This window comes from Atta colombica, unplaced genomic scaffold (assembly GCF_001594045.1).
Source record: "Atta colombica isolate Treedump-2 unplaced genomic scaffold, Acol1.0 scaffold133, whole genome shotgun sequence".
Classification (NCBI taxonomy): Eukaryota; Metazoa; Arthropoda; class Insecta; order Hymenoptera; family Formicidae; genus Atta; species Atta colombica.
The window spans coordinates 239,635-255,307 of record NW_017259221.1 but is presented as its reverse complement, the minus strand read 5'-3'; the positions used below and the strand labels follow the sequence as shown (position 1 = coordinate 255,307).

The 15,673-nt window shown below is 29.9% G+C and overlaps 2 protein-coding genes, 1 long non-coding RNA gene and 1 pseudogene across 5 annotated transcripts in view; 2 read left to right on the top strand and 2 right to left on the bottom strand.

Annotated features, from left to right (window-relative positions):
• The first annotated feature begins 285 nt into the window (after nt 1-285).
• Nucleotides 286-2,465, top strand: LOC108684329 (annotated as a pseudogene).
• Nucleotides 2,466-2,483: 18 nt separating this feature from the next.
• On the bottom strand, nt 2,484-5,218 carry LOC108684331. The gene is made up of 3 exons (XR_001931629.1): nt 4,987-5,218; nt 2,646-2,686; nt 2,484-2,558 (listed from the first exon to the last, which is right to left on the bottom strand). It is a non-coding gene; the product is annotated as an uncharacterized LOC108684331 (long non-coding RNA).
• Nucleotides 3,235-15,673, top strand: part of LOC108684328 — a 16,822-nt gene continuing 4,383 nt past the window's right edge. Inside the window, exons 1-5 of one of the 3 annotated variants that reach the window (XM_018188592.1) lie at nt 3,235-3,290; nt 4,915-5,057; nt 6,869-6,981; nt 7,785-8,006; nt 8,839-10,424. In XM_018188592.1, coding sequence (XP_018044081.1) covers nt 4,949-5,057; nt 6,869-6,981; nt 7,785-7,949 — 387 coding nt within the window. In that variant the 5' untranslated portion in view covers nt 3,235-3,290; nt 4,915-4,948 and the 3' untranslated portion in view covers nt 7,950-8,006; nt 8,839-10,424. Of the gene's footprint in view, nt 3,291-4,914; nt 5,058-6,868; nt 6,982-7,784; nt 8,007-8,838; nt 10,425-15,673 lie in introns of those variants that run through there. The other 2 variants (XM_018188591.1, XM_018188594.1) reach the window with 2 other exon arrangements.
• Nucleotides 13,793-15,673, bottom strand: part of LOC108684330 (cysteine-rich motor neuron 1 protein-like) — a 21,728-nt gene continuing 19,847 nt past the window's right edge. Inside the window, exons 8-9 of the mRNA XM_018188595.1 lie at nt 14,883-15,340; nt 13,793-14,098 (exon numbers count right to left, since the gene is read on the bottom strand). Of these exons, the coding sequence (XP_018044084.1) occupies nt 13,925-14,098; nt 14,883-15,340 (632 nt within the window). The 3' untranslated portion in view covers nt 13,793-13,924. The remainder of the gene's footprint in view (nt 14,099-14,882; nt 15,341-15,673) is intronic.

The window sequence follows — 15,673 nt, the reverse complement described above, 5'->3', positions numbered from 1 at the left end:
GGTTTCGAATAAAATAAAGATCATATTTTCTCCATTCCATTTCTCATTTCATATTACAAAGATTATTCACAATATTATTCACAAAGAGAAGTTAAGAATTTCAAGTACATAGAGATTTCTGGAATAGAATAGCATTCGTTAATCACGTTTATCGCAATGCAAATTATGTCTCTATCGATGCCATACCTCCCATTGCACTTTCATTATATTATTCATATCTGATCCTGGTTATATCTTAAATTCGAAGACTTTTTAAAGAATGTAACATTTTAATTTCATCGAGAAGAAAAATGCATCTCATTAAAGTAAAAGAACGAAGAAAGATTCATTCTGTTGTTGTTAAAAACATATTTTAATTAAGAATTGTTACTATTCCAGATAGGTAATAGCAACTGGTTAAAAAATTACTTGATTCGATGAAGATACGCCGTGATTCCTACAACAGTAGACTTTCCTGCATCGTTATGTGGATGTCGTTGACCTGTCTACTGTTCATCTTTTCGCTATTAACAACGATCACTGCTAGTATGTCCTCTATTCTTCTATTTTTTTCAGCATTTTATTATTTACTCTTTGTTTGACTCCTTTCTGTTCAATGTGCAAATACAAAGAAACAAAGAAAACAAAATTGCGATAAAATATATTTCGAAAGTGAATAGACATTTTCATTGTATATTTTGGTTTACGCAACATTGGATTAAAATAGAATTTGTGAATATTGGACCGTACAACGTGATCGTTCTAAAAAATGATTAAAAAAAAGATTAAAATATTCACTTCTAGCTTATAAGTGCTCGCGTTCAAAGAAACGTGTTAGAAATCTATCTTTTTTTTGCAATTAAATTAAAAAATCTAACTATCTTCTCTTTGAAATCACTCTAATAATTACAAAACTATTTTGTAAAAAGTTGTAGTTTGTATTAGTTTTTTACTTCCGACTGTTCTAAATTTCTCTATCCTCTAATATTCCTGCAAATTTCATCAAAACCAGTAAAGAACAGAACATAACCTCTCTTGTTAGTTGTTTTATTTTAATAATAAAATTTCATGTTATAAAAACTGATGCATTAACTTATTCTTTATTCTATTATTTTGTGTCAACATCATGAAAGCTCTACATCATAATTTTATTTCTTCATTCGAATTGAATTTGTCAGCCTAATAACTAATAAATAAAAGATATTTTAATTCTCTGATATAATCATGAAGTAATATATTTATACATTTAAAATTTATTAACACAAAGTGCGTCGTTATATTTTTAATCATCTTTATTAATCATTTCTTTATTATTTTAATGTCTTGCATTAACTCTGTTAATACAAAAAAAAAACCGAATTCTATTTGGATTTATAAAATGAATAATTTGCAGAGTCGACCATCAATAAGATTGGCACCAAAGTGGTATCAGTAAAGATACCATCAACGTAATGTGCCTACCAATCATATGTACTTTATATTGCCCCTGGAGATTAGAAGTATATATCCATTATATACATATAATTATATACATATTTTATACATATTTATATACATATTTATATACATATAAAAAAACTATCTACTTTATGTTTAACATATTTAATGTAAATTTAAAACTATCAGTACTTAGTTGAAATGTTCAAAAACAAGTAAGACAAGAGAGAGATAAGTTAGTAAAATGGATAAAATGATGAATTTTGTTAAACTAATAACAGATAACGGGTCGATGCTGAACTCATTAAAGTTTAAATCATAATAAATAGTTTTTTTGTAATTTGATCTCAATTTGTCTACAAAAAAATGGATAATATACAATAATAAGAAATTTACACTTTAGGCATATTCATATATAATTTTATGGTGTCTATTTATAAGAAATGACATAATTATATGACTACGAATAAGATGACATACATATATTCATACATATAGATTATATTTGTTACTGTATCAAATTATAAACATGACTGCATCAAATTAGTTCTTTAATTTTGATTATGTATGTAAATTAAAGTAAAGATGATCTTCTTGACACCTCCACCTAGAGAAAATAAGCAAAATACCCTCTTGAAACCATTCCATTTTCATCTGTAACATTTTTATATTATTAATAACATTGAAAAAAATTGACTGGATTGATTAAAATGGGAATCTTATATAGAAATATATAAAAGTGTGCATTTTTAAATAGAAATTTAAATTAGAATAAATTCTTTTTTCACATGCAATAATCTTAATTTATACCGCATGAAAATCTTTTCAAGTATTCTTATTGAAAGATCTACTATTTTATATTAGATTAATCCGGTCACCTATTGTCCCATATGCTCGTGCTGGATTCCCTGTTTCTGTGCCATTTTTTTGTCCGGAAAGCCAGATCTGCGAACCAGAATTCTTGCAATGTCTTATACCGCCATGTCCTGTAATAGGTATCACATGTGTGAACGTCACGTCTTCATCAACAGTCTGATTTGTACGCGAATCCTTGCAGATCATCGATTCGCCACGACTATTTCTTTGCAACACGCCAAGTAAATCAACTTGTTCGATGTACAGCTGCCTAGTGTAGAGTACCTCTAGTAAAAATAAGAACACCTTATAGTAATTTATTTGGCTTATAATTTATAAAGCTTTAAACAGAATAAAGAAAATTAATCATTTACTTTACAACATTCATGTTTCCTAAAAGCAGCATCCCATAACTCTGAAATCATTCGGACATACGTTTATTTCGACTGATTTTTATGTACTGAAACTATTATATCAGTTTTGACACTGAGTTCAACCATTAACACCCTTAATTTATAGTTAATTAAGTATATTAACTAAAGCATAAGTATATTACTGCAATCAACGTCCCACAAATACTTTGAAGCATTTAACTGACCAACCAGAAAAAAAATTTATATTAATTCAAAATATGTTTTACAGTAAGTTGAATCTCAATATCTTATATTATTTTATCTTTGACTGTGTTCGGGGCACCCTGTTGAGTAATTCTATCCTTATACTTTATGTATCATTAGACATCTAAATATATGTTTACTATATCGATAAAGATTATCTACTAACATTAAAACACATCATAATGATCATTTACATAACGATACTACACGTATTGTTTTGTGACTCATTCTCCACATGTATTATTTAAGACGAGATAAGAAAATAAAAAACTTTAAAATAAAAAAAGAGAGGGAAATTCTAATTCTATAAAAAGGAAACCTTCTGACTGCAGCAACAGTTTTTCGAGTTCCTCACAAGCAAAACATAGTGTACGTTTAACAGACTTAAGTCCAGAAAGTAAAGTAAGTAGTAAAAAAAACCATTGTATAACAATTGGCAAATAAATTCTTCTTTTGAAAATAACTTTCGCGAATCTTACAGTTCACGAAAAATGTAAGACGATTCGACGCACAATATTTGTTCCTTTTTTTTCGTGCAGGCGCATCGTACTTTCGACATGCGCTTGACGCGACTTTGACTTTTTTTTCATTCAAGCGATTCCAGTAACGTATATCAAAATTCTTTTCTTGGAGAAGATCTTTCATCTGCTCTTCTTCTCGTAAACTTCCTATTTCTTTTTTCTTTTTTCTCACGAAAGTATAAGACGATAACACATTCAGAATATAATGCCACGACAATAAAAAGTTAATGGATAAGATCCGGAAATGCTGAAGATAAAGAACCTATAATCATCGAGCAGACATACGCATTATTTATATGAAACGTTGGGGAAAATGATCACTGATTGAATAGAAATAGTGCTAGAATTAAATCTCTTGATAATTAATGCCATAATAAAAATGTGAATCATATTTTATAAGCGTAATAAGGCTCGTTATCGTTTATTAGCTTTTTCAATTGCTTCATTCAACAATGATTATTCCATTCAACATTACATTCATTCGAATAATATTTCAAATTTATCTCTTATCATTCTGCACATAATTTTATTATATTATATCATTTACTCGAATACTCAAACATGGTAACGGTTTCATGTTGCAAAAGCACTAATGATTATTAGTTACCTAATTATGATAATCTTTTTTCTTTACTTATATCCTTTTATTAAAAGAAAATACAATAGCTAATGAAAAGGTTCAATACGGCAGCAGTTTTTTTTGTGCATATTTTGAAAGATCGATAAAATTATTTTTATTAGTGGCAAAAAATAATATTCATTCTATTTCCCCGATTTTATAAAAATACAGAGCTATTATTATTATTGCATTTAAGTCTTCACTTATGTTATAATCATGTTTTATGAATTATAGCATGCGTCTATTTCAATCAAATTCGAGTCTTAACCATTTAACCATCACTTCTATTTTTAATCTCGCGAATATTTAATGGACTTTATCTTTTAGCAAAAATTTCCTTGAATGATCGAATTTATTCTTTTACTTAGGTCATCAAATGAATATGTTTGGCATATTTTTGTCAAGGATTAAAATAATGCTATTGGTTTTTAATTAATAATATGAATTTTTAGCAATATATATTATGTATATAATTGCGGAAAAAATCGAATAGTAGCTTATATGCAGCTGTAAGCTACTTCGAATAAAAATTAATTTCGTATTCTCTCCATTATATTTCATATCATGAAATAAAAGAATCTTGAGAATCTCAAGAACATCGAAATTTCAGGAATAGAGTAATCTTCTGCGTTTGTCAATCGCGTTTATTACAATACCTAGAGTCATGTTTCCGTCGACAGCATATCTCAGCCATATATCTATCTCGTTGCATTATTCATGTCTCCTCACTACATTCCAAATTCAAAGACTTTTCAGAGGCTGATATAATGTAATAAAATTTTATCATTAAAAAGAAAAATTCGTTTCGTTAAAACAAAGGATAAAGTTTCATTCTATTCTCGCTGGAGTTTGTGTTTTAATCATGAGATAATTATCACTATTCTAGGTAATAGTAATTGACTCAAAAATTATTTAATGCAATGAAAATGCGCCGTAATTTCTATAACAATGGACTTACTTGCGCCGTTGTGTGGCTGTCATTGGCTTGTCTGCTGTTCATCCTCTCGCTAGCAACAATGATCATCGCCAGTACGTTCTCTATTCTTCTATTTTATTTAGCGTTTCATTATCTACTCTTTGCTAATTAGACACATTTCCGTCCAATGTAAAACGTAAACGTAAAGCTTAACAAGCACACAAACAATAAAACTTAACAAGCAGATAAAACAATCGTTATAAAATAACATTTAAAAATGAATAGTCATTTTTATTGTGCATTTTGATTTGAGCAACGTCAGATTTAAATATAATTTTTAAATACCTGCACGGGACCGCTCTTATTCTGATAATTAAAGTGAAAAGTTTACTTTTTGCTTATAAGAGTCGGCTTTCAAATTAAAGTAACAACCTTGTTTTTCTACTTACTCTAATTCTTTCCAACATTAATGGCGAAATCTTATAAAAAGCAATCATTACTGATTTTTTAATTCCGATTTTTTTAATTTCCTGCTATTAATCAAAAGTTAACATAACAAAAAGATTGAAATCGAAATCAAATCATTACTTTATCAAAATTATATTATATAATTTTCATATATTCTTTTGTTTTAATAAATTGTCATTTGTTATATATTTCATGTTTTCTTCTTTGAGTTACTTAGAAGTATTCGCTTATGATACCGCTTTGAAACGCTATCACATATTAGATACGTATAATAAGAATGATAAAATGATAATTAAGTTAATAAATAGGATACCGAGAAGTCGATATTTATTGACTGAAGCTATTTTTATTATCATTGTCATTGTCCTACACTTTTGTCAGAAAGTGTTCAAAAACTCGATTTTTCATATACCCGAGAAAACAATATATAGTAAATTTTATTTTTTATGCAAATGGAAAAATATACATTTAAAAATCTTTTTTTTCTTGTGTCAATTTATTGCAAAAGGACAAGGAAATAAATAGAGAAATTGCATTAAAAATTTATTCGGTAACGCATCTTCAATTTAGCGCTCCTATCTCTCATAAATATATTTTGTATTAAAAAATTGATACAAGAGAAAAAAATTTTTAACATTATTATTATACATTAACCATATATTATTCTTTAATTTGCACAAAAAAGTCTGTAATTATATATTTTTCTTTCTCCATAATAATACAAAAAGAGTAAGAAAGAAATAAGAATATGAAAAAACTTTCATAATTTTTTTAAAAAATTTTATCATTAAAATAAGACATAGGCTCTCTCTTATCAGTTTTATTTTAATGATAAGCTTTCATCGTAACGACTGTCGCAATAATTTATTCTTCATTACGTTATTTTCTTCTATAAAGGAGCCTCCCGACGATTTGATAAATATATATCAACATAAGCAAATATCATACACATACATGACATAATTATTTATATTGAATGTATTGATCAATATTTAACAAATGTTTGCGAAGTTGGCGTATACGTCGACCATATTGTCTGAAGACGGTCTTAAGTATTGTATCTACATCATCGAAACTTCATATTGTGATTTTGTCTTTTGATTTGAATTGATTATGTTAATTTAACTATAATGAATATAAAAGGCACTTCTTAAAAGAGATTCAAAAAATATTTTCTCTAATGTATGCCGAAAGCACGAAAATATGGAATAATTATCAGATATCGCTTAAAATAGCTTGAAATAAAGTCCAAATTTTCATTTTATTCAATTTTTCAATATATTTGTATAATCATAAAGTAAATATATTAATATAATGAAAATCCATTGTGCATAAATTATTGTGTCGTTATCCTTAATCGTCTTTTAATTATTCTTTCGTTATTTTAATGTCTTGCTTTCATTATGTTTATACGAAAACAGAGTTCCATTATTTACGAATTAATTTATGATGGCAGAGCCGATCATCGATGAGATTGACACTAGTATGACTAGCAAGAATGCTACAAACGAGACGTGCCCACCTATCATGTGTCCCATAATGATATGCCGCTGGGGATTCAATCATGAAGTATGTATATATTTACTATATATATAATTATACTTTAGACTTAGCATATTTAATATAAATTTATTATCATTATTGAAAATATGTAATCACAAATAGGATAAAGAGGGAATAAAATGAGAAAATCAGTGACGAATTACTAATTCTTCTAAGTTAATAACAGATATTGGATCAATTAAATTCATTAAAAAAAAATATTCTCTTTAGTAGTTTGACTTCAATTTGTCCACAAAGATATAAATAATATAAGAAATATATTTTAGATGCAGTATTTATATGTAATTCTTCGGTCTGTTTATATGTAAGAAATAACACAATTATACATTCATTTTCTTTCGTTACATTTCTAAACATTTCTAAAACATTTTTTATACTATTAATAATTCTGAAGAAAATTGATAGAACTTACTAAAAATGAGACACTCTGTATATAGAGATATAAAAAAAAATTTGTGTATTTTTAAATAGAATTTTATATTTTTATATGAAACAATTCATTTTTCTGATTTCGTTAACTATATTTAGTTATAATAATTTATCTACATTTTGTTATGAATATATAACTGCACAAATATTTTCTAAAGTCAAAATATATGTAACAATTATATATGTAACAATTGTTTAATAATTTATATATTCGTAAAAGTGATGAAAATTAAGCCAAGACACGCATGACCGAAACGTGTATATTAACGTGTGTATTTTTAAACTAGATTCTTTCTTTACATAAAATAATCTTGATTTGTTATGTGTTTTACATAAAAATTTTTAAATACTGTTATTGAAAAATCCAACGTTTTTGATAGACCGATGAAGTCACCGGCTGTCAAACGTGCAAGTGCTGGGATCCGTGTTCCAACGTTGAATGTCCAAAAAACAAGATATGTATGCTACAAATGCGGGCATGTTTTACAACACCATGTCCTCCGTTAACTACCTGTGAGAATATTACACTTTCATCAACATTCTAATATGCAGGCGAATCCTTGCAGATCATCGATTCGCAACGACTATTTACAAAATGCCAGGTAAATCAATTTGTCCAATTTATTGATGTACAGCTGTCGAATATAGAGTATCTTTAATAAAAGTTAAGACACTTTATATCAATTTATTTGTGCAAAACTCTAAAAAGAATTAAAAAAAATTAAAGATGATTAAATAAATTGTATATAATAATTAATCCTTACACACGTTAGTTTGGATATCCTTAATATACATGTTCATTTGTATCTTGGCTTAATTTTCATTACTTTTAGTATATATAAATTATTAAACAATTGTTACATATATTTTGATATCTTTAGAAAATATTTGTGCAGTTATATATTCATAACAAAATGTAGATAAATTGTTATAATTAAATATAGTTAACGAAATCAGAAAAATGAACTGTTTCATATAAAAATATAAAACTCTGAAACAAAAATGTTTAAAGAAAAAGTATGGTTCAGTATCTTAAAATTGACATTCCAAACTACTACTAAAAAAAAATTAGTTCAAGTGTCGGCCTTCCAAAAAGTTTAAATTATTAAATAATCTGAAAATAATGTTTTTTTAATATACACGAGTGGCTATAAATTGAAGATATATTGCATTTACATTGTAAAACAATACATTTTATTATTGCTATTATGTTAAAAGAATTTGTAATTTATTAGGAAAATGTTTTTTGTAACATTACACACAGCATATCACAATATATCATATTACTGACAACATTCAGAACAAGAGTACCAAAAATAGCGTTTATTAAGAGCTGATATGTTGTTTTAAATTCTTTTTTTAATAATTCGCGAAATATTCTCGCAATACAATCAAGAATTAGTTTTCAAGAAAAAAAAAAAATTTTTTTTACAGAAAATGTACACTCTGCACACATCTAGGATCATTTGTGACCCAGAAGTGAACTTCGAAGTTAAAGGAATTGAGACCGACGCACAAAATTTATTTTTTAGATGCCAAATTTTTTTTAGGAATAGAAAAAAGAATAGAAAAAAGAAAAGAAGAACCGGTATTTGATCAGGTGCTCTTAATATTTCAAAAAACAGAAATGGGCAGGAATGACTCAAAGGTGTGTATTAAGGGCTAAAAATGATTAAATAAATTGTATATAATAATTAAAATTTGCTTTTTACTAAATTAATAAATAATCAACTTATCAATGTCTATTTAAAATCAAGCAAACTTCATATCAATGTTCGAATTTTCGACGAACCACGAATATCCGAAATCACTCTTCGAAACTCACAATGTCCGAAAAAATGTTAACTGATTTACGACAACTGCTTTGCGACAACCGCTCATTATTGAACTCGACACTCCCGACGCGTCCGAATCCGAGATACATCTTTATGAAATTCAAAAGACGATAATAACTTTACGCCGATACTCGAAGTTTCGACGCGCCAACTGCAACGTCCGACGCAATAGGGCGGAATTCAAATTGCGTTTGACCATCGCACGTACAAATTTGTGCTAATTTATGCTACGACAATTACTCACTGCCAGATTCAACACTCCCGATGCGCTAAATACCTGTTCAAGACGCTCGAAAGATCGCAGCAACTTCACTCTGATTCTAGAATTCGAAAAGTTTCGACGCACCAACGGCCAACAGCTCGATCAAAGCAACGCCACAGGATCGTGAAATACGGATCATTTAGCAGTCTCACGTACTAATTTATGCTCCATAATAATTCTTCGACACTTCTAATAGTACACTACAGGAAGTCAGGAACCAGTAAGACCGCGGCACTTCACTCCGATGCTTCGAGCGAGCCAACGATTCGCGATTAACAAGAATAGATTTGCACGCGATCTCCACGACAATCATTTATCGCCAGATTTTATGTCCTACAACATTCATCGAAACTCGTTCTGAACGGAAAAAATACGCACGAAACACGGAACGACGCAAAACACGTCAAGCACGTACCAGCGCGTACCGAGTAGTGCCAGGCAGTGCCGGGTCGCTCAGCTAACTGACGAGGTGTGACGCGCAATAGATTCTGTGACGTCATCACGTGCGTCGTACGATAATCATGACCGTTAACATTTTCAAAAAAACGGTCGTGTTTTCGCATCATTAAGTCGTCGTGTATTAATTAACTGTTACCATATTTCTATCGTCTTATTCTATGGTTTATCTTACATATCAGATAATGAATGTGTCGATCGTTCATTTATACTATATCATATAGTCACACTTCGTCAGTTAGCTGGGCGACTGCCCGGCACTGCCTGATACTGCCTGGTACGGCCGACGCGCAATAGACTCTGTGACGTCATTACGTGCGTCGTACGATAATCATGACCGTTAATATTTTCAAAAAAACGGTCGCCGTGTCTTCGCATCGCTAAGCCGTGCTTAATTAACTGTTACCATATTTCGTCTTATTCTATGGTTTATCTTACATATCAAATAATGGATGTGAACGATGTGTCGATCGTTCATTTATACTATATATATATATATATTCGAATCTGCCCAAGCAGAACAACAAGTTATAATATTAAAATGACTCTAATGACTATATTTAGTTACAACAATTTATCTACAATTTATTATATAACTGCACAAATACTTTCTAAAGATGTCAAAATATATATAAAAATTATTTAATAATTTATATATACTTGTAAAGGATGGAAATTAAGCCAGGACATGAATGACCGAACGAGTGAATTAAGGATGCCAAAAATTAACATGTGTACTATAAAGATTAAAACGAATCGGAAATAATTTAAAAATGTCTTTTAATAATCATTTTAATATTATAACTTGTTTTGCTTGGACAGATTCGAATAGTATAAATGAACGATCGACACATCGTTCACATCCATTATTTGATATGTAAGATAAACCATAGAATAAGACGAAATATGGTAACAGTTAATTAAGCACGGCTTAGCGATGCGAAGACACGGCGACCGTTTTTTTGAAAATATTAACGGTCATGATTATCGTACGACGCACGTAATGACGTCACAGAGTCTATTGCGCGTCGGCCGTACCAGGCAGTATCAGGCAATGTCGGGTCGCCCAGCTAACTGACGAAGTGTGACTATATTTAGTTACAATAATTTATCTACAATTTATTATATAATTGCACAAATACTTTCTAAAGATGTCAAAATATATATAAAAATTATTTAATAATTTATATATACTTGTAAAGGATGGAAATTAAGCCAGGACATGAATGACCGAACGAGTGAATTAAGGATGCCAAAAATTAACATGTGTACTATAAAGATTAAAACGAATCGGAAATAATTTAAAAATGTCTTTTAATAATCATTTTAATGTTATAACTTGTTTTGCTTGGGCAGATTCGAATAGTATAAATGAACGATCAACACATCGTTCATATCCACTATCTGATATGTAAGATAAACCATAGAATAAGACGATAGAAATGTGGTAACAGTTGATTAATGCACGGCTTAGCGATGCGAAAACACGGCGACCGTTTTTTTGAAAATGTTAACGGTCATGATTATCGTACGACGCACGTGGTGACGTCACATAGTCTATTGCGCGTCACATCTCGTCAGTTAGCTGGGCGACTCGGCACTGCTTGGCACTACCTGGCAGGCGTTGGTATATGTTTGACGCGTTTTGCGTCGTTCCATGTTTCGTACGTATTTTTTCCGTTCAGAACGAGTTTCGTATGAGGAATGAATATTGTAGGATTGTCGGGACATAAAATCTGGCGAATGATTGTCGTGGAATAACGTGTGCGAATCTATTCTTGTTAACCGGCGATTAATAAATTGGCTCGCTCGAAGCATCGGAGTGAAGTGCCGTGGTCTTACTGGTTCCTAACTTTCTGTAGTGTACTATTAGTGTCGAAGAATTATTATGGAGCATAAATTAATACGTGAGACTGCCAAATGATCCGTATTTCACGATTCTATGGCGTTGCTCTGATCGGACTGTTGGCCGTTGGTGCGTCGAACTTCTCGAATTCTAGAATCAGAGTGAAGTTGCTGCGATCTTTCGAGCATCTTGAACAGGTATTTAGCGCATCGGGAGTGTTGAATTTGGCAGTGAGTAATTGTCGTAGCATAAATTAGCACAAATTTGTACGTGCGATGGTCAAACGCAATTGGAATTCTGCCCTATTGCGTTGCGTCGGACGTTGCAGTTGGCGCGTCGAGTTTTGGATATTGATGTAAAGTTATTGTCGTCTTTCGAATTTCATAAAAACGTATCTCGGATTCGGACGCGTCGGGAGTGTCGAGTTCAACATGAGCGATTGTCGCAAAGCGTAAATCAGTGTGTTAATATTTTTTCGGATATTGCGGACATTTTTTCGAACAGTTATGATTTCAAATATTGTGGTTCGTCGAAAGTTTGAGCATTGATATGAAGTTTGCTTGATTTTAAATAGCTGACATAAGTTAAATATTTATTAATTTAGTAAAAAGCAAATTTTAATTATTATATGCAATTTACTTAATCATTTTTAATCCTTAATACACACCTTTAAATCATTCGTGTTCTGCCCATTTCTGTTTTTTGAAATACTAAGAGCACCTGGTCAAATACCGGTTTTTTTTCTATTCTTAAAAAAAGTTTGGTATCTAAAAAATAAATTTTGTGCGTCGGCTTTTCGTGCGTATCCTTTAACTGGAACTTTGAAGTTCACCTCTGGATGAACAAATGACCCAGAAGTGAAAGAAATGCGCAGAACATGAATGACCCAGACATGTGTATTAAAGGTTAAATACTTACTTCACACCATTCATTTTGTTCAAAAATGTCTTTAATATTCCATAAACCGAAATCGTTCGGAATCAAATTTATGTTAATTTTGGAGACTGGTTTTCATGTGCTAAAATTGTCGGTTGGGACAATGTTCTTATTATTGAAAAACAGGAGAATTTCGATCTTTATTAGTCTATATAAATATATATAATCGAACACAGTATAAATCTATAAATATAATAATCTATTTACAATTGTATGGACGTATTAACGTAATGATTTCTCAGGATTTTTAAACCCAGGACAATCTTGCGTTAATGATTCACACATCAAAGAGGTAATGAAGACAAATATCAATGAAAATATAATAAAATCATTTCCCATACCTATATCCTCGACGATCAAACAAATGTCCGTCGATAAATTCATTATTCGCGAGTAAATGTTTCCGATTTCACAAAAAAATCGTTATTTTATGTTTTAAACTTTAAAAAAATAGATTACATTTCTGAATCATCCTCTATATTTTGTCAAAATCACTTAATAAATTTACAAATGATTTACATTATGTAAATTTACATTATATAAATAATGTCGAACAAGTCTTTAATAGTTGTCTTTATAGAATCTATATAGTCAGATGTATGAACACCGGATCCAATGTCGCATGCATTCGTTTGATCGTCAAGTCTGGACCGTAATGATGAATCTCGTGGACAATAAATTAGGACGAAATATCGACAGTGAAATATCATGACATTGTTTTGATTACGATGTATACTATACCATGTACGACATTACTTCACTTTTCCAGGTTGCACTTATGATTTGTGAGCTTTTATTTATTAATCGCTAATAGTTAAGAATAAATTCAGTTATGTATATAAGACATATCAAACATATTCAAAGTTGTAAAAACATAAAAACATGTTCTTAATTGTTTAATATTCTTAGCAAACATTTAATATTTTTTAAACAAACATTTTTTTAAACTAAACAATCATACTAAAAAAATTTTTTTCTATACTTTTAATATATGTTTTTACGAGAAATTATCCCCTTACCAATTATATTATACGTCTCGCGTATAAAAAAAAATGTTACAGATATAGAAAAAGGTATAAAAATTAAAGAATTATCGATTGTTATAATTTGAGTACACCTGGAAAAAGAAATTTAAGAATCACTATCGTACAAGATGGAAATTATCTATGTAAAAAGCGAATCGTTTTATGCTCCGACAATAGTGTCCGATGTATGAATATTCTCTAGCTTCTGCTGTGCCGCAGCTTCCTTTTCTTTCTCATTCTGCTCCGATCCTGATATCACGTAAACCGGCTGTTGATTATAAGCGAGGAAGTGTTGATCCATTGGAAACATTTTCGAGGGATCCTTTAGCTTCATCTACAAGATTTATTTAGAAAATTTAATGATAGTCGTATCATAAATAATTCTCAACGATGTTAAAAATATATTAAATGAAACTCAGATTAAGATATAATTGATACATGGAAAAGACAGTTTTATTAAAATATTTAAAAATTTAGCTAGATATAAATTTAAAAATAATTTTTTTAGACCATCAAAAATTATTATGTAGGCTACTTTAGAATGTCAAAACTTTTTGCAATATTATACTCGTCACGCTTGAGATTCCTATCGAATTATTAAGATGGCCCAACAAAATTATTTTTAAGTCTATATCTAGCTAAATTTTTAGATACTTCAACAAAATCGTTCTTTCCATGTACATTTAGATTGACTAAGACTAAACATAAGATATTTAATACTCTGAAAATAATATGATAATAATCATTTGTAACACTGTTATTAAAATTGGATTCATGAAACTCATTTAATTTGTATTAATTAAAAACTGATTGAATTTAAAGAACCAAAACAATATAACTCATAAAATAAGTACATATATACGTAAATACTAAATTTACTTCAATAACAATAATTCAAATTTGCAAATATAACATAAAGAATATAATATATTGAATGGATTCAATAGAGTCAAGCACAACCTAAGCACAAAGATGAGAAACAATTAAGAAAGACGCATGTACATCAATCATTATGTATCGATCTACTTCCATTTCACAATTCAATTATGGCCATCTTTGCTTAAACCCTCACTGTTCTAAAGAGTTAATATCTTCAGCGAAATTTTAAAAGTTCCTACCTTTTTGCGGTACAACATTAGTAGAATAACGAGACTACTAATAATGAAGGCGCTGCTCGCTGCGAGCACGATCGTAGCTGTTTGATAAAACGGCGATTCCATTTGCGTGAGGATCTCACGTTGTTCCAGTGTGACAATCCGGCTCTGCGTTGCCATAGGTACAGAGCGATGCGTAAAACGTGAAGTCGTCGCATCCGCAGACGAACCCAGCAAGGATAACTTCTGAATTCGCGTGAGCTCTTCCAAATGGAACGCCACGTCTACTTTGTTCGTGCCGACAATCTCGAAACTCAAGATTGCCGAATCCTGATTGATTTCTACTCGTATGTCTTTTCGGAGTCTCGCACCTAGTTCATGCAGAAAATTCTCGGCCTCTCGAGCGAATCGCTTCTCGTCGTTGGCGAGAAATCGACCGGGGAAACGTAACGTCACTTCAACAGCTTCGACTGGAGTGGGTACTAAATAATATAACAGATATTATGTTTAAATTGCAATAAAACATTGTTGTTAAAATTTATAATTAAGAATTTTAATTTAGAGAAATACGCGCGTGTATGCGACTGTCATATTATGAGAAATCGGGGAGATTAGGACCGATCGTTACAATTTTTCAATGGTTTTTTTAAAAAAGTGGATGTAAGATTTTTAAACACGTTGTAATACATTCCTTAGGTATTAAAAAATATATTAATCTTGAATATATTATCGTACAAATAAGTAATTATTAAAATTATATATAATATAATATATAATTTTAAAGCTGTGAAAAAAATGTGACAATTATTCCAATT